We start from the raw sequence: 19,485 nt of genomic DNA, 5'->3' as shown, positions 1-19,485 counted from the left end.
GAGAGGTAGACCCTATATAGCCCTGGAAGGAGGATTGGTCACCTATCCAGGTGACCACCTATCAAGGAGGGGGCTGTGATGTCACCTGCCTGACCTGGCCACTCAGATGCTCCCAGAGGCCCCTGCCCATCTTGAATTCAAGATGTCAGAATCAAGTGGCCATCTGGAGGCACACTGGGATGGACGGGGAATGGTTACTCCCCTTTCCATTGTCAAGTTTCACGCTCGAGTAGGGACTGGAGGTCCCTGAACCGTTGCATGGTTTATGCAAGGAGAGCACCACATGTGCCCTTCAAAGCATACCAGTGGCTTGGGAAGGCTACCCCTCCCAAGTCAGGTAACACCTATTTCCAAAAGGAGAGGGTGTTGCCTCCCTCTCCCAAAGGAAATCCTTTGTTCTGCCTTCCTGGGCTTGAGTTGTTCAAGCAGCAGGAGGGCAGAAACCCGTCTGAGGGGTAGCAGCAGAGTGGGCTGCCCGGAAAACCCCAGAAAGCTGGTAGGAGCAATGCTGGGGGTCTTCTAAGGAGCCACCAGAGTGCATGTAATCATACAACTAATACTGGCAACAGTATTGGGGTATGATAGGTGATGGCGGAAAACCTAACATGCACATGGTGATGGTCTGGAGCAGCGTTTTGTTCAACCATACAAAAGGCACTTCACAAAGAGTGACGCCATGGTTACCAAATAAGCTGTTGAAAACAGAAATACCATGGTAATGGCATTGAATGAGTTTTTTGTTTTTTTTTTAAGTACTAGAGAGAATCTCCTATAAAAACAAGTGTTAAATGACACCCTACAATTTTCTAAGACCCTACTCCCACAAACTGGAAAAACATAACCGACTGCGGCAACTGATTAATCCTTAAAGCAGGACTGGATAGTTTCAGCTTTGCAAGTGGTGCAGTCTGTCTAGCTGCATTTTCCTCCTTTTTAAAAAATATTTCTCTAGTTTCTGTGCTGCAATGTAGTTTTATGTAAAAAAAAAAAAAAAAAAACTCCATTTACACAAAAATGTAACCTTTGCTAGAGTACAATGGAGATGCATCTGCTCAAGAATGGCTAGATCCTTGTTTTTTCTATGAAAGATGCATTAGTGTTTCTTTCTGAGTACCTGCAAGTAAAAAATAAAGAATAATTGTAATGTTTGTGACTATCAAAGGACATTCTGAAATGAAGGAAAATGGGTTTGCATCACAATTGGATCAAATGTTGCTTATTAACTTAGTAAAACTAAATATCGTCCAATGATTGTTTGATAAGGTCAGCCTAGCTTCTGACGCATACAGCATTATTCACTGTATCACCTCAGTTAGGATGAAGTGGACATGTTTCATTATTAACATACGCACAGATCAGATCAAATGCCCTCCTACTAGGTGCAAGATGAGGTGTTCCTAAACTATAAGAAAAAAACTGAACACAAATAAGGTTCCACTTATGCCATTTATTTTAAGTGATTGACAAACGTGCCTAAAGCAAATAAGTAAACAAGTTCATATAGACTGAAAACTGCAATGGTGGCTTTTAAATGCATCAGGCTCCCTTCAATACTTGAACAGGTATAAGGTACAGGGTACCAATCCAAATCGGACACAGAAAAATCACATCTTTTAATCTCTTAGGTTAATTAACCGTTCCCAAATTTTCAGCTGAAATAGCTCAGATTATTTTAGACACTTTGAAGTTCAGCCTTCTCGTACTCCTGCCAATGTCTGGGTGCCCTTTCATAGAGAAGTAAACCTAAGAAAATTTACAATGCAATAAAAAAAAAATAAACACCAAACTGTACAAGTGTTCTGCAACAAATATTCAACGTTTTCAGGAATTAAGAAAAATTGGGCAACTTTTTCTTAAATCTCTATGTGTTCTGTTTCCAATTCTTAATTATATTATTTATTTTTTCCCCAGGTACTTGATCACTTTTAAGTAATGAAATGTTAGAGTAGTTTAAATTTTAAGACATCTGCAAAATGCCACAGAATAAAAGCATAAAAATAAGCCATATATAATACTAACAGGATAAACTAGAATACATTTAAATGACAGAGTACCACTCTTAAAACATACGAAAATCATTATACATATTTTAATATTTACATAATTTATTTCTTTATCCTTTGAAGCGCAGAGCGTCTTGACTCTTTTAAAGGAGTCTTTGGATTGATCTTTGCTTGCCGGCTCCGCAAACTGTCAGCCTTTCCAGATGGAGATGCTGCTATTTCAGCATTGTCTGCTTCATTACATGGAATCTCTGCAGCAAGCTCATCATCACAGCAAGTAGTGGACATTTCAGTGGATTCAACATGGCTGCCTTCACTATCATCTGTGAGCTTTTTATTTCTTGAAGAGGATTCTGGGCTTGAAGGGTCATGCTCTTCTTCACCCGAATCTTCCGCTACACACACTTGATCATCAGAGCCAGATGAGTTATATTCCTTTCTTTCGCCATCAGTGCTTGCACTTTTGAGATCTAAATTCCCAGAGGGCTCTTTACTTTCCATAAAAACATTTCCTTGTCGCAAAGCTGTGAAGATAGAGTGACTGTTTGTTCCAGATGGCTCAGGCGTTATCTCATCTTCCATTTCTTCATCCTCTTCAGTCACAAAGACTCCTTCTGGTTCTTCATCTTGTGTTTCTTCTGGAGTAACCACAGTTTGAGGCTCTGGGGGGTTTGGTACAACACTCACTGGTGCACTTGCTACAATCTGTGCTGCAGATTTAGGCTCATCCTTTTTGTTTTTGTCTACTGTGCCTGCCTTGGGTTCTGATGGTGCAGGGCAAGTCCCTACTTTCGCACTTCGTAGATCCCTGTGTTCATGCTCTATCACTTTATTATTTCCTGACATCATTTTATCAAATTCAGGATCAATGGGCTCTTCTTTAATACGAATGTCTGAAGCAGTAGACTTCTGGGAGTCAGCTAAATCATCAGCTTTAGTGGGTGGTGGACTAACTTTATCAGGCTTGGCAGTAGTAGCTGACACGGTAGGTTGTGCAACTTTAGTACCCTTGGAGTCAGGAGGAACCACATTGGTTTCGCGAGATGCACATTTACTACTTGCACGATTATTGCTTTTGGAGGTAGCAAGTGAACTTGCTTTCCCAGTGCGCACAACAGCACCAGTGTTTTGTTTAGCGCTAGGTGTTGCATTAGCCCCCTTCTCTTTGGCAGTGTCCAAGTTATGTACATTCTCCTTTCCAGTGGAGAGACTTTTTACCTTTGTATCAGCTGAAATCTTTGCACCACTGCTGTAAAATATGTCATAAAGATCTTTAGCACTTGTTGACGTCAGGGAGGATTTAGTTGCCTTTTCACTTACTGCAGGTTCAGGATGTTTAGGTGGAACAGAGACACTTTTAGCTACAGTAGTCGATGTTGGGATAACCGCAGTTTGTGTTACAGGTACAGATGAAAACTGAGGAATAGTTAACGATGGCATGTTTCCTCTTGCCTTGCCACCTGTTGGTGCTCCTTCCACTACAGAAATCTGTGGCCACTGAGGTTCGTTTCTCACAGGGGCTCTTACATTGTACTGTATATTTTTTCTTCCAAATGGCGCTGCTACTAATGGCCACTGAGGCTGAGCAACTGGTTTAGGGGTTTCGTGAGTTGTCTGATTGTTCTGCATTCCAATTGGTGCGGTAACAGGTGGCCACTGAGGTTGAGTATAAGGGTGTGGCAACCCAGAAGGAGTTACAATGGTTTGTATTCCATATGTTACTGGAACTGGTGGCCATAATGGTGTAGCAAACGGTTGTAATGTGGGGACTTGGGGCCACAGTGGCTGAGTAACTGTTGTTAACCCTGTAGTCTGGGTTTGAGGCTTTGTCATCTCTGGAGCTTTTACATATTTCTGCTGATTAGGTACCGCTGCATCACCTTTCACACTTTTTTGTGTCACCTTTATATGTTCATCTTTACCACAGACCTTCTTGGATAAGGCTGGTGTCAAATTATTAGATGAAGAATTTACTTTTGCAGTAGGAGAGGACCTGGTGGAATCCAGAGGGGATGATTTGTTTAGCGTAGCATTGCCAGATCGCCTGGTGCTTGGAATTAATGGGTTAATGCTCCCTTTTGCTTGTGAAGAATTAGAATTACTAGATTTAAACGGACTTGACTGAGATAATGTTGGTTTTCCAGCAAGTTTAATTTTAATACTCTGTTTCTCAAGCTGAGATTCATTCTCTTTTTCTCTTTCCCGTTCCCTTTCTCGCTCCCTTTCCTTCTCCCTTTCTCGCTCCCTTTCCTTCTCCCTTTCTCGCTCCCTTTCCTTCTCCCTTTCTCGCTCCCTTTCCTTCTCCCTTTCTCGCTCCCTTTCCTTCTCCCTTTCTCGCTCCCTTTCCTTCTCCCTTTCTCGCTCCCTTTCCCTGGCTCGTTCCCTCGCTTTCTCTCTCTCCCTTTCCCGCTCTCTCTCCCGCTCCTTCTCCCTCTCCCGCTCCTTCTCCTTCTCCCTCTCCCTCTCCTTCTCCCTCTCCCGCTCCTTCTCCCTCTCCTTCTCCCGCTCTTTCTCCCTCTCCCTCTCTTTCTCCCTCTCCCTCTCTTTCTCCCTCTCTTTCTCCCTCTCCCGTTCTCTCTCCTTCTTATCCTTCTCCTTTGACAAATCCTTGACCTTGTCAATGTCTTTATCCAAGTCTTTGACCATATCTCTTAGCCTCTCTCGTAGCTTTTCTCTAAGCCTTTCCTTTTGGTCTTTTTCTTTGTCGTTCTCTCGTCCTGCTTCCTTACCAGTCTCTTGGCTTTTTTCCTGTTCGTTCTTCTCCTGGTCTGTGACGTCTGCCACTGTAACACTCTTTGGCACAGACTGTGGTTTTTTATCATGCAATGGCTTTTTCCAATTTACTTTGCCAAAAACAGAGGTGGAAGCTGGATCATATTTATCAGAATCTACTTTGTCTTCCTTATCCTTTTTAGAAGCAGACTGAGTGCTACTCTTCTGTGAGGTTTCGTTTTTGCTAAGATTCTGATTGGCAGACTCATCTTTATTGGTTATTTTATCCTTTGCTGAATGCTCGTCTCCCTTCTTTGGTACCTTAGAGTCCTTTTCCTCGCTTGCCTCTTTTGGCTGTTCTTGCAACTTGCGTTTTAACTCATTTGCTCTTCGGCGATCTGCTTCCTTGACTGCAGCCAGACCAACCTGCCGGTCTAATTTTCTTCTCTCCTCATAAAGTAGGTTCTTCTCAATATACTTCTGTGAAAACAAAAAAGGTTTTCAAAATACATACATCACTTTGGAAAACACATTTATATGGCACTTAAGAGAATATTCAAAGCCACCTGATTTGTGTGGGTATCTAAAGTTAGTAAACACATTCTTTAAGACAAGATATGCTGTATTATCCAACAACTACTACAATTTGCTGACACTGGCAGTAAAGAACATGTGTTTAGATGAAATAACAGTTCATTATGGACCTCATCAGTGCCTTAAGTGGGACGAAAAAGGAGTGTTGGGCAAGTCCCTGAAAGGGGTGTGAACGAAGACGCACAATTAGGAATCCTTTCTAAGAGGTGTCACCTAAGTAATTGAGTGCTTTGCTTCAAGCATTTCAAATAAAATCCTTTTCACACATCGTGCCACCTGACCAGAGTGTGGGTGTCCTTCTGTGAATTTGTTACTGTATCCAGATGTATCACACAACAAAAGAACATATGCTTCAAACAAGTTTCAGCCCAACTGGTTTTCCAAATGATAACTATCACATACAAAGCAATGTTTTTTTTGGTGAACCAATAAAGTTGACAATTTTCCATTCTGACAATATGAGACTGAGTAATATATTACTAAGGTCTGGAAGGATGGACCTTAATCACTCCTATTCTTCAGTTCATACCACTTTCCTTTGCAGTATCTCACTGGTGGATAAATGTACCTTTCTTCTCTATCCATCTTGAAGTCATGCATCTTGCACACACGTTCTTCTTCCTCTTCAACAATGTATTTTTAGTCTGTCATTCTGCATGTACTTCATTGAGCCAGCGCCCCATTACCATACTCACACACACACATCTCACCTGAAAAGAAAAAAAGGTATTTTCTTTTTGTTCTCCTTCCGACTACTTACACATAAAAAGGTAATTACAATTGGCAAATATATGATCACTGCGCTCTATGCTCCACACAGAGACCAGGAATTGAATGAGCATGTAGTGTGAACAAATTGTGAGCCACGTACAGGCACTGTAAGGAACTCACTGCCTTTAACCTCAAATCAGTCCTGTCCCATCATAAACACCAAACCACAGCCTGAACTCACCTAGGCTCCTAAAGGTAACTGTTCATAGTAGGCACAATACAATCATACTATGCCACATGAAAGAGGACTACAGAAAAACACCATATGGAAAAATTAAATAATCATAGGAAATGCAAGGTCAAGTAAAGAAGGGAATGCATCACTGACACCTAATACCTTAGGTTTAGGGCCATTGCTGAGACATTGTTTTGTTTTTGCCTGTAAACGCTATTACAGGATTATAGAGCCTGGCTCATTTCAAATCCAGTCTGTAACTACTTTTATCTTTTGAGACCTAGTAGGACTCGTCCTACTTAATGGCATGAGCACCATCACATTTGTAACTACATGCTTACTACTTAGGGGCTGGAGATTATCTCTGAATACTATAGGCAAGCAGCACCTGGAAATACATTTAGTTATCTATTTGTAGCCCTGTTTAGAGGACCACCTAAACGAGCTCTTAAAAAAGGTGAAGAGTAAATTAGGTTTGAGTGGATATGTATGAGAAGTCAGCAAAAGCAGAAAACAAGTGTTACAAATAGTTAACTTCCTCTTCCAGCACTGGATCCTTCATACATTCATCTAGCTGAATTATACTAGCTAACAATAATACATCTGAAGGGAAGGAGAAGTACACCTTATTGATAAAACATTGGGAGAACCCAATCTAGGCAAAGTTTGACTGAATATTAAGGCAGTAATGTTGCCACCAACCCCTAATGGAGTGGGATCCATGCCTACACCTTGGCAGGAGAGGCAGACAATTACCAAGGCAGCTACCCTACTTTATATACCCCATGTGCAGACAGATTGTCTTTTACATGCAAGCCTGAACAGTACAAAAATATTTTTTAACAAAGTAAAACTTCAAGCATCAACTGAAGTCAATAGAAGGAAAACGTAATTCTCAATAACTCTAGTGCACCTTCAGGGAAATAGTAATTGAAAATATAAGCAGCAAACAGTTCTCACCACACACAGGATCCTGGAGCCCAATATATGAAATGTATATACATATTGAAAATGTTACTTAACCAGTAGACATCTGTTTGTGGAATGTAGTGCTGTAGATTCACATGCTTTGCATAAGTCCGCCATCTAGTGTTTGGCTTGGAGTGTTACAAAGTTGTTTTTCTTCTAAGAAGAAAAGAGACACGGATCGAGTTACTCCCCCTCTCGGTAATACTGCGCATGGGCATCGGGTCCTTTGTTCCATTGTTGTCCCGCAGGAAGGTGAAGTAAAGAGTGTGTAAATGTATATGCAGATATATAGTAAAGCAATGAGATGTCGATGCAATGTATATGGAAAATGTCACTTACCCAGTGTACATCTGCTCGTGGCATGAGTCGCTGCAGATTCACATGCTGTGCACAGTCCGCCGTCTGGTGTTGGGCTTGGAGTGTTACAAGTTGTTTTTCTTCGAAGAAGTCTTTTCGAGTCACGAGACCGAGGGACTCCTCCCCTTTCGATTCCATTGCGCATGGGCGTCGACTCCATCTTAGATTGTTTTCCCCGCAGAGGGTGAGGTAGGAGTTGTGTATGTTAGTAATAGTGCCCATGCAATGGAATGAATACGTATGTACATAATAAAGGTTAAAGTAATATATTTACAAATGTACAAATGTTCAGGATCTACTTCTAAACGGCTACAGGCTCCCGGGGAGGCGGGTGGGCGCATGTGAATCTGCAGCGACTCATGCCACGAACAGATGTACACTGGGTAAGTGACATTTTCCGTTCGATGGCATGTGTAGCTGCAGATACACATGCTGTGCATAGACTAGTAAGCAGTTATCTCCCCAAAAGCGGTGGTTCAGCCTGTAGGAGTTGAAGTAGTTTGAAATAATGTTCTTAGTACAGCCTGACCTACTGTGGCTTGTTGTGCAGTTAACACATCTACACAGTAGTGCTTGGTAAATGTATGAGGCGTAGACCATGTTGCTGCCTTACATATTTCGTTCATTGGAATATTTCCTAGAAAAGCCATGGTAGCCCCTTTCTTTCTGGTTGAGTGTGCCTTTGGTGTAATGGGCAGCTCTCTCTTTGCTTTAAGATAGCAGGTTTGAATACACTTAACTATCCACCTAGCAATGCCTTGTTTTGAAATTGGATTTCCTGTATGAGGTTTTTGAAAGCCAATAAATAGTTGTTTTGTTTTTCTAATTAGTTTTGTTCTGTCAATGTAGTACATTAGTGCTCTTTTGATGTCTAATGTATGTAGTGCTCTTTCAGCTACAGAGTCTGGTTGTGGGAAGAACACTGGTAATTCTACCGTTTGATTTAAGTGGAACGGTGAGATAACCTTAGGTAAAAATTTGGGATTTGTTCTTAGAACTACTTTATTTTTATGTATCTGAATAAATGGTTCTTGTATGGTAAATGCTTGAATCTCGCTCACCCTTCTGAGAGATGTGATGGCAATCAAAAATGCAACTTTCCACGTTAAGTATTGCATTTCACAAGAATGCATGGGCTCGAAAGGTGGACCCATGAGTCTTGTTAAGACAATGTTGAGGTTCCATGAAGGAACAGGTGGTGTTCTTGGTGGTATGATTCTCTTTAAGCCTTCCATAAACGCTTTAATGACTGGTATTCTAAATAGTGAAGTTGAATGAGTAATTTGTAGGTAAGGATTAGTTACTTACCTGTAAATCCTAGTTCTCTTCCAGGGGTATCCTCATCAAAGTCATAAACATTGAATATTCCCGCCCTTGTGCGGGGACCCCGGAGCATATATAAATAAAATACATACATATTATCATGTGTAAAACAGCAATGCAGGCTATAATCATAAATAGGCTAAAATGCTTTATTTCTATGCAAGTTTTTTTTTTTTTTTTTTTTTATATTATAAAATCACAATAGATGATAAATATCTACCTAAGCCCCAAAAACTGGACTTAGGGAAGTAAACAGCAGTAAATATCAGAGAAAAATAGAAAAAACCACATTGAAAAACAATGAAGCATTCTTAGCCAATAGGCTGCATGCAGGTTAACACAGGAGAACCATAAAAACTTTGGCACCGTGCCTTTAAGACCCTGAGCACCTCCAGTATCCCACCATGCCTCAGGGGTGAAGGGAAGGTGACAGTTGGTTCACAGTTAGGTCAGTACTTTTTTACGGTGACAATCTGTGTAACTGATCAGAAAGATAATCTGTCCTGCACTTCTAGGAGACTTAAGTCCGGGGAGGAGGGTGGGTTGTTTATGACTTTGATGAGGATACCCCTGGAAGAGAACTAGGATTTACAGGTAAGTAACTAATCCTTCTCTTCCAGGGGATCCTCATCAATAGTCATAAACATTGAATAGATTAGCAAGCCCATCCCTAAACTCTGCGGACTGTCCGAAAGAAGTGCAGGAAAGAATACATATTCATGCAAATAGATTTCTAAGAGAGGCCTGCCCCACCTGGGCATCCGCTCTTGCATCCGAGTCTAAACAGTAATGCTTAGTAAAGGTATGCACAGACTTCCATGTAGCAGCCTTACAAATCTCGGAAATTGGAACATTGTTAAGGAGGGCAGCAGTAGCCGCTTTTCCCCTTGTGGAATGCGCTTTTGGCCTAGCCAGTAATTGCTTATTAGCCAGTTGGTAAGTGTTAACAATACAAGACACAATCCATCTTGATATCGTTCGTTTAGACGCTGCCTCTCCTGTTCTTAAATGACCATAATTCAGAAACAAATGGTTAGAATGTCTAATCGGTTTTGTTTTGTCCAAATAGAATTTCAGCACTCTTTTTAAGTCTAAAGAATGCAATGCTTTCTCAGCCGGAGTCTCCGGATTGGGAAAGAAAGTCGGTAAAGATATAGTCTGATTGATATGGAATTCTGACACCACCTTCGGAAGGAAAGATGGGTGAGTTCGCAGAACCACTCTATTATCGTGAAAAACCGTGTACGGTTCTCTGCAAGACAGAGCCTGAATTTCGCTGACCCTCCTCGCTGAAGTAATGGCCACCAAAAAAGCCGTCTTCCACGTAAGGTGCTGTAAAGAGGCCTTGTGGATAGGTTCAAAAGGAGGGCCCATAAGTTTTGACAGGACTACATTCAGTTCCCATGGAGGAGAAGGTCTCCGAATGGGAGGAAAAACCTTTTTCAAGCCTTCTAAAAAATCCTTGACTACAGGTATCGTAAAGAAGGATTCCTGAGAAGGCGACTTACGATACGCTGTAATTGCAGACAAATGAACCTTAATAGAAGATACCTGCAGACCAGACTTCGCCAGATGAAGTAAATAGGATAGTATGACGTCCTCCTGAGCTCGTATGGGATTTATACCTTGTTGAGAGCACCAGATGTAAAATCTCTTCCACTTAAAAGCGTAAGAACGCCGCGTGGAAGGTCGTTTTGACTCTTTCAAGATGCTCATGCACTCCTGTGAGAGCCCTAGGTGCCCATACTGTAGGAATTCAGGAGCCATGCTGTCAAGCTCAGAGAGGGAAGGTTGGGATGTAGGATTCTGCCTTCCATTCTGCTCAGGAGATCCGGTCTGCACGGCAACCTCCTGTGAGGTCTTTCCGATAAGTTGAGTAGGTCCGTGTACCAGAATTGGCGGGGCCATTGTGGCGCTATCAGAATCATTCTGGTTCTGGAGTTGTAAAATTTGTTGATTACTGCCGGTATGAGGGGAATCGGTGGAAAGGCGTAGAGAAATGTCCCTGACCAGTTGATCAACAGGGCATTCCCTTGAGATCCCGGACGGCAGAACCTGGATGCGAAGTCTGGGCATTTCTTGTTTGTTTCGTCTGCAAAGAGATCCAACTGAGGTCGACCCCATTGACCGAAGATGTTCTCGACGACTTCGTCGTGTAGCACCCAGTCGTGCGCGTCTTCCAGATGTCTGCTCAGGAAATCTGCCTCTACGTTTTGCTGACCTGGCAGGTGTACCGCTGTGATAGACATTCCCCTGGCCAGGAGCCAATGCCATATCGTTTGGGATTCTCGAGACAGAGGTAGTGATCTTGTTCCCCCCTGTTTGTTCAGGTAATACATTGTGGTTGTATTGTCTGTCTGAATTAGGATAGATTTCCCCTGAACCAATGGAGAGAAAGATTTGAGAGCCAGATGGACTGCTCTGAGTTCCAGTAGATTTATGTGATAGTTCTTTTCCTTGTCGGACCACAGACCCTGAGCTTGGAAGGAACCCAGATGAGCACCCCAACCCTGAAGAGACGCATCCGTTACCAGAGTGTCGACTGGAATTGTCTGGTGAAACGGAGAACCTATCGACAGGTGAGGTCTGTGCATCCACCATTGTAGTGATTGAAAAGCCACTGCTGGTAGTCGAACTCTGTCCTCCCAGTGACCAGTCTTTTGGCTCCAATTGTTCTCTAATGCCTCCTGAAGGGGCCTCATGCGTAGCCTGGCATTCGGGACAATGAAGATGCATGAAGCCATGGAGCCCAGAAGCGATGTCACCTGACGAGCTGTAGGTGCATCGGCTGTTAATAGATGTTGACACTTCCTGTGGATTGATAAAAGTCGTTCCTCCGAAGGATACACTCTTTGGAGCTCTGTGTTTAGTATCGCTCCCAGGTAGTGGAGGTTTTGTGTTGGAATCAAGGTTGACTTGTCGTGGTTGATTTGAAGACCTAGAGACTCGAAAGTTCTTAGAACGATATCTCGATGTTTTCTCGCCTGATCCGGAGATGAGGCCTTCACTAGCCAGTCGTCCAGGTAGGGGTAGACGAATATTTTTTGTCTTCGAAGGTGTGCCGCTACCACTGCTACACATTTTGAAAAGACTCGGGGTGCAGACTTCAGGCCGAATGGAAGGACTCTGAATTGGTAGTGCTGTGACGCTATCTGGAAACGTAAAAATTTCCGATGTTTGGTTGCTATTGGGATGTGAAAATATGCATCCTGTAGGTCGATGGAGCACATCCAGTCTCCCTGATGCAGTTGCGGGACAATCTGGTGAAGAGCTAGCATCCTGAACTTTTGTTTTCTTATGTACTTGTTCAGGAGCCGTAAGTCCAGAATTGGTCTGAAGAGGCCCTGTTGACCTTTTTTCGCCACCAGAAAGTAACGGGAGTACACCCCTTTTCCTTTTTGTGCCGGAGGAACCTTTTCTACAGCTTTCTTTTGTAGGAGTGCGAGAACTTCCTTGCGTAGCAGGCTGAGATGAGAAGGAAAACACCTTGCTGGCGGCAAGTGTGGAGGAGGTTTTTTGAAAAGGAGAGAATAGCCATGTTCGACAATATTGAGCACCCATTTGTCTTTTGTGATTGAGTGCCACTCGCGAAGATGATGCGTAACACTTCCCCCCACCGGAGTGGTGCACAGTGCTGAGGGAAGCAATGCCTCATTGCTTTGATGGTGTCTTTGCTGTAGACTGTTGAGGTCTACTTGACCCTCTGTCTCTTGTGGGTCTACGTGCCTGAAACAGGGGACGTCCCTGTCGTTGTTGTGGCCTTTGAGACCAGTGAGGGGTTTGAACCCTCTGCTGGAATGGTCGTCTGTCATACGGCCTGTACCTCCGCCTGAAGTCTTTTTTACGTTCCAGGCCCACTGCCCTCATCGTGTCGACTTCCGTTTTCATTCGGGCCATCTCTTCATCCGCGTGGGTACCGAACAACGAACTCCCGCTGAATGGGAGGTTCAAAATGCGCTGCTGTGCTTCCTGTTTCAGACCCGTGAGCCGTAGCCAGGAAGACCTCCTAGCGCAGATTCCGTGCGCATACCCATGCGCAGCCAAATCCGCCCCGTCCGCCGCCGCGCTGATGACCTGGTTAGATACTAGGCCCCCTTCCTGCAAGATTTCCTGGAAGTCCTGTCTATCTTCCCTGGGCAACTTTTCTGTAAATCTGTGGAGTGAGTCCCACAGAGAGCGGTCATATCTGCCCAGAAGTGCTGAGGCGCTGGAGACCTTCATAGCAGATGCCGCCGTACCGCACATCTTTCTCCCCAGAGAGTCTAGGTGTCTGCTCTCCTTATCCGGGGGGACTGTGGAAGATGATGCCACAGAGTGTGTTTTTCTGGCTGCGGCTAAGATCACAGAGTCCGGTGGCGGATCCTTCCGCAGGAATAAAGGATCTTGTTCCGGAGCTTTGTATTTCTTTTGAATCCTAGCCGGGGCAGACTTGAGAGTGGCTGGAGACAGAAAAGTGTCCATAGTCGGTTGCAGCAAACCCGGTACTAGTGGCAGCAGTTTTCTCGAGACTGATCTGTGTTGTAGGGTCTCAAAGATAACTGAGGATGAGGTGGCCGGCTCCGGTACCTCAATATTTAGCTTCTGCGCTCCCCTTAGAAGAACCTCATTAAAAGTGGTGATATCATCCACCGGGGAAATCCTAGCAGGTGGAGAATCTGTGAGTGTGGGGGAGTAGCGCCCAACAGACGATCCTGAAGAAGACCAAGAAGGTGATCTTCTGCGTGGTGTTCGTGACCTGGTTCTCCTTCGGGAACGGGACCTGCTCCGAGAGGCTGTAGCAGAGTGTGCAGGTCTTGTGGTCGGCTGACGAGAAGCAGAACGAGCCCGTCCTGCTCTAGCTGTAGGCGATGGCGTTCTCGGTAATGAGGCAGTAGGAGAATACATCCTAGAGTATTGTGAATCCGGGGATGCTGTGATGGGAGAAACATGCCCCGATGCTCTGGAATGGGATGATGCACTCCTTATAGAGACCACCGGTGAGGGAGCTTTGTCCGCTGGCTCTACTGCCTGTGACACAGCTGAAGGTTGTGTCGACGTCGATTGCATCCTCGACGTCGAAGGTTGCGATGGCTGATCTGTTCTCGACGTCGAAGGTCTTGACGTCGGAGGTCTTGCCGTCGAGTGTCTTGACGCCGATCGCCTATCGCGGGACCTGGACCTACTCGCCGTCGTGTGTCTCGACGTTGAGTGGCGAGTGGTCGACGGCGGATGTTCATGCCGTCGAGGTGTTTTTGGTGTCGTGTCCTTCGACGCCAAGGGGTGAGACGTTCTCAACGGCGAACGGGAACGCCGGAGATGACTCGACGCCGAACGGCGGCCTGCCGTCGACGGAGATGTACCCCTGTGTCCATGCTTCGACGTTTTGTCCCTCGACGTCGGTCTGGTCGCCGTCGACGGCGATCTATGCCGGTGAGACGGTGGTGCCGATGACGTCGATGGAGAACAAACAGGTACAATCCTACCTGTCGACGTCGATCGGGCCATTCCTTCTGCTGTAGGTCTGGGAAGTGAAGAGGATGTTGACTTTTTCCTTTCCTGAAGCCCATGTAGCCTGATCTTCTCTCTGTCTTTGAGAGTCCTCCTTGACATGTTCTTACAATACTTGCAGGTGTCAGGACAGTGACTCTGTGGCAGGCAGACAATACACAGAGAGTGTGGGTCTGACTGGGCTTTCTTCTTCCCACAAGAAGGACATTTTACAAAAAGAGATGGCATTTTCTGTCAAAAAAGACTTCCAAACTCAGACAAAAGATGTTATCTGTCGAGTAAATAGGAAAAACACTATTTTTAAGAATTTTTCTGAAGAAAAACTCAGAAAAACTGAGAGCTCAATGCTCCAGGATCCTCTCAGAAGAAGCCGGAAAAAAGAACTGACCTAACTGTGAACCAACTGTCACCTTCCCTTCACCCCTGAGGCATGGTGGGATACTGGAGGTGCTCAGGGTCTTAAAGGCACGGTGCCAAAGTTTTTATGGTTCTCCTGTGTTAACCTGCATGCAGCCTATTGGCTAAGAATGCTTCATTGTTTTTCAATGTGGTTTTTTCTATTTTTCTCTGATATTTACTGCTGTTTACTTCCCTAAGTCCAGTTTTTGGGGCTTAGGTAGATATTTATCATCTATTGTGATTTTATAATATAAAAAAAAAATAAAAAAAAACTTGCATAGAAATAAAGCATTTTAGCCTATTTATGATTATAGCCTGCATTGCTGTTTTACACATGATAATATGTATGTATTTTATTTATATATGCTCCGGGGTCCCCGCACAAGGGCGGGAATATTCAATGTTTATGACTATTGATGAGGATCCCCTGGAAGAGAAGCAGATATTGCGGTGAGATGTATCTTTATGGAAGAGAAAGCTAGATTTGATTTTTGCGAATGTAGTAAATATCCTACTATATCCTTCGGAGATGCGTGTAACGGCTGAATTTGATTATTCTGGCAGTAATACACGAATCTTTTCCACTTGTTTGCGTAGCAGTGTCTAGTGGTAGGTTTCCTAGCTTGTTTTATGACCTCCATACATTCTTGTGTGAGGTGCAAGTGTCCGAATTCTAGGATTTCAGGAGCCAAATTGCTAGATTCAAAGATGCTGGATTTGGATGTCTGATCTGTTGTTTGTGTTGTGTTAACAGATCTGGTTTGTTGGGTAGTTTGACATGAGGTACTACTGACAGGTCTAGTAGTGTCGTGTACCAAGGTTGCCTTGCCCATGTTGGTGCTATTAGTATGAGTTTGAGTTTGTTTTGACTCAACCTGTTTACTACATATGGAAGGAGAGGGGGAAAAGTGTATGCAAAGATCCCTGACCAGTTCATCCATAGAGCATTGCCTTGGGATTGATCTTGTGGGTACCTGGATGCGAAGTTTTGGCATTTTGAGTTTTCCTTTGTTGCAAATAGATCTATTTGAGGTGTCCCCCAAATCTGAAAGTAATTGTTTAGTATTTGGGGGTGAATTTCCCATTCGTGGGTTTGTTGGTGATCTCGAGAGAGATTGTCTGCCAACTGGTTCTGAATCCCTGGAATAAATTGTGCTATTAGGCGAATGTGGTTGTGAATCGCCCAATGCCATATTTTTTGTGAGGAGGCACAACTGTGTCGAGTGTGTCCCTCCTTGTTTGTTTAGATAATACATTGTTGTCATGTTGTCTGTTTTGACAAGAATGTATTTTTTGGTTATTATGGGTTGAAATGCTTTTAGCGCTAGAAATACTGCTAACATTTCCAAGTGATTTATGTGAAACTGTCTCTGATGTATGTCCCATTGTCCTTGGATGCTGTGTTGATTGAGGTGTGCTCCCCACCCTGTCATGGAAGCATCTGTTATGACGTATTGTGGCACTGGGTCTTGGAAAGGCCGCCCTCGGTTTAAGTTTGTACTGTTCCACCATAGAAGCGAGATGTATGTTTGGCGGTCAATCAACACCAGATCTAGAAGTTGACCCTGTGCTTGTGACCATTGTGATGCTAGGCACAGTTGTAAGGGCCGCATGTGCAATCTTGCGTTTGGGACAATGGCTATGCATGAAGACATCATGCCTAGTAGTTTCATTACCATTCTGACTTGTATCTTTTGTGTTGGATACATGGTCTGTATTACTTTGTGAAATGTTTGAACCCGTTGTGGACTTGGAGTGGCAATCCCTTTTGCTGTGTTGATTGTCGCTCCTAAGTATTGCTGCGTTTGACACGGCAAAAGGTGTGACTTCGCGTAGTTGATGGAGAAACCTAGCCTGTGAAGGGTTTGTATGACATATTTTGTGTGCTGTGAACACTGTTTTAGCGTGTTGGTTTTGATTAACCAGTCGTCTAAGTACGGGAACACATGTATTTGCTGCCTTCTGATATGTGCAGCTACTACTGCCAGGCATTTTGTAAAAACTCTTGGCGCAGTTGTTATTCCGAATGGCAACACTTTGAATTGGTAATGTATTCCTTGGAATACGAACCTTAGGTATTTCCTGTGTGAAGGATGTATTGGTATATGGAAGTACGCATCTTTTAGATCTAATGTTGTGATGTAGTCTTGCTGTTTGAGCAGTGGGATTACGTCTTGTAACGTGACCATGTGAAAGTGGTCTGATTTTATGTAGGTATTTAGTGTTCTGAGATCTAGTATTGGTCTCAGAGTTTTGTCCTTTTTGGGTATTAGAAAGTACAGTGAGTAAACTCCTGTGTTTTTTTGTTGAATTGGTACTAATTCTATTGCGTCCTTTTGTAACAATGCTTGAACTTCTAGTCCTAGAAGATCTATATGTTGTTTTGACATATTGTGTGTTTTCGGTGGGATGTTTGGAGGGAATTGGCGAATTTCTATGCAATAACCATGCTGGATAATTGCTAAGACACAAGTGTCTGTTGTTATTTCCTCCCAAAGTTTGTAAAATTGGCTTAGTCTTCCCCCCACAGGTGTTATGTGAAGGGGGTGTGTGACTTGTGAGTCACTGCTTATTTTGAGGGGTTTTGGGGCCTTGGAATTTCCCTCGATTTTTTGGGAATTGGCCCCCTCTAAATTGCCCCCGAAAACCTCCCCTCTGATATTGACCCTGGTAGGTAGGCCTTGTTTGTGAGGTTGTGGTTTCTGTGGGTTGACCTCGAAACCCTCCCCTAAAAGGTGTTTTCCGAAATGTGCCTCTGCTCTGTGGGGAGTAGAGTGCGCCCATGGCTTTGGCTGTATCGGTGTCCTTCTTGAGTTTTTCGATGGCAGTGTCTACCTCCGGCCCAAACAATTGCTGTTCATTAAACGGCATATTGAGCACAGCCTGCTGGATTTCCGGTTTGAACCCCGAAGTGCGCAGCCATGCGTGTCTTCGTATTGTGACTGAAGTGTTTATTGTCCTTGCAGCTGTATCTGCTGCATCCATGGAAGACCGTATCTGATTATTTGAGATACTTTGTGCTTCTTCCACCACCTGTTGCGCTCTTTTTTGGAACTCCTTGGGTAAATGTTCAATGAAATGTTGCATTTCATCCCCATGAGCCCTGTCGTATCTTGCCAAAAGTGCTTGTGAATTGGCAATACGCCACTGATTTGCTGCTTGTGCTGCAACCCTTTTTCCCACAGCATAAAATTTGCGGCTCTCCTTGTCTGGAGGAGGTGCGTCGCCTGAGGTATGAGAGTTGGCTCTCTTACAAGCTGCCCCCACAACTACTGAGTCTGGTGTTAGTTGTGTTGTAATATATATTGGATCCGTGGGCGGTGGCTTATATTTTTTCTCCACCCTTGGAGTTATGGCTCTGCCTTTAACTGGATCCTGAAATATTTGCTTTGAATGTTTTAGCATTCCTGGGAGCATAGGAAGGCTTTGATACTGGCTATGGGTGGAGGATAGGGTGTTAAAGAGAAAGTCATCCTCAATTGGTTCCGAATGTAAGGAGACATTGTGAAACTCGGCTGCCCTTGCGACCACCTGTGTATAGGATGTACTGTCCTCAGGTGGTGACGGTTTTGTAGGGTAAGAGTCTGGGCTGTTGTCAGACACTGGAACATCGTAAAGGTCCCATGCATCGGGATCATCCTGACTCATTGTAGTATGAGCTGGTGAGTGCATTAGTGATGGAGTTGTTGCGGTGATGCATGTATTGATGGTGGTGGAGACGGTGGTGGGGTTGTTTTCCTTGCCACCTTTGCCTGTGGTTGCTTGTCCTTTTGTTGAAAGGCAAGTTTCCTTTTTATTTTGATTGGGGGAAGAGTGGTTATCTTCCCTGTGTCCTCATGAATATGAAGCCTTCTTTGCGTGTAGTCAGGCTCTACAGCTTGAAGCTCCTCTCCAAATCTATGTAATTGGGAGGTTAATCCTTGTTCCTCTGTATAGAAACCAGTTTTCGGAAGTCTTTTTAGGCTCAGAAGAAACCTTCTTTGTTTTCGGCGTGGTGTCTCGTGCCGAAATTGTTCGGTGCCGCTGTCTCTGTGCCGAAGTTTCTCGGAGCCGCTGTCTCGGCTCCGAGGTTGCTGTGTGGCGGTATCTCGACCGGAGTCGGATGACTTCGACACCAGCATGCCCTTTTTCGGTGCCTTGGATCGGTCACCTAGTCTTTGGGTTGAGCCATGGCCTGTTGGCGGTGGCGTCCCCTGGGCTTTTGTGGACTTTTCGTGAGTCCTTATTTTCGACGTCTTACTCACGGTTGTTGTTTCTTCGGCGTCGAGTTCTTCCGAATCCGACTCGTGGATGGAGAAAGTTTCTTCTTCCTCCTCGAACCGTTGTTGACCCGTCGGCGTGGATGCCATTTGTAATCTCCTGGCTCTTCGGTCTCTCAGCGTCTTCCTCGACTGAAACGCTCAACAGGCTTCACACGTACCCTCCTTGTGCTCGGGGGACAAGCACAAGTTACAGACCAGATGCTGATCCGTATACGGATATTTGTTATGGCATTTTGGACAGAAGCGGAACAGGGTCCGTTCCATCAGTCTTGAAGTCGCACGCGGTTGGGCCGACCAGGCCCCGACGGGGGATCGAAATTACCCCGAAGGGCTACCGGAGCTCTTCAAAATTCGGTGTCGATTTGTTCTAACTAACCCGATACCGAACGCAACAATACCGACGTTTTTTTTCCGAGATTCTAACTAACTTTCC

At 44.3% G+C, this 19,485-nt stretch overlaps 1 protein-coding gene across 2 annotated transcripts in view; it reads right to left on the bottom strand.

The window, feature by feature from the left end:
- Positions 1 to 1,427: 1,427 nt before the first annotated feature.
- Positions 1,428 to 19,485, bottom strand: part of LOC138296817 (zinc finger protein 318-like) — a 450,875-nt gene continuing 432,817 nt past the window's right edge. For both annotated transcript variants that reach the window (XM_069236271.1, XM_069236272.1), the window contains one exon: positions 1,428 to 5,195. In XM_069236271.1, coding sequence (XP_069092372.1) covers positions 2,106 to 5,195 — 3,090 coding nt within the window. In that variant the 3' untranslated portion in view covers positions 1,428 to 2,105. The remainder of the gene's footprint in view (positions 5,196 to 19,485) is intronic.

The sequence above is a fragment of the Pleurodeles waltl genome, chromosome 5 (genome assembly GCF_031143425.1).
Source record: "Pleurodeles waltl isolate 20211129_DDA chromosome 5, aPleWal1.hap1.20221129, whole genome shotgun sequence".
In the NCBI taxonomy this organism is placed as follows: domain Eukaryota; kingdom Metazoa; phylum Chordata; class Amphibia; order Caudata; family Salamandridae; genus Pleurodeles; species Pleurodeles waltl.
Note: the sequence above shows the minus strand (reverse complement) of the source record. Positions and strands in the feature narration are given on the sequence as shown.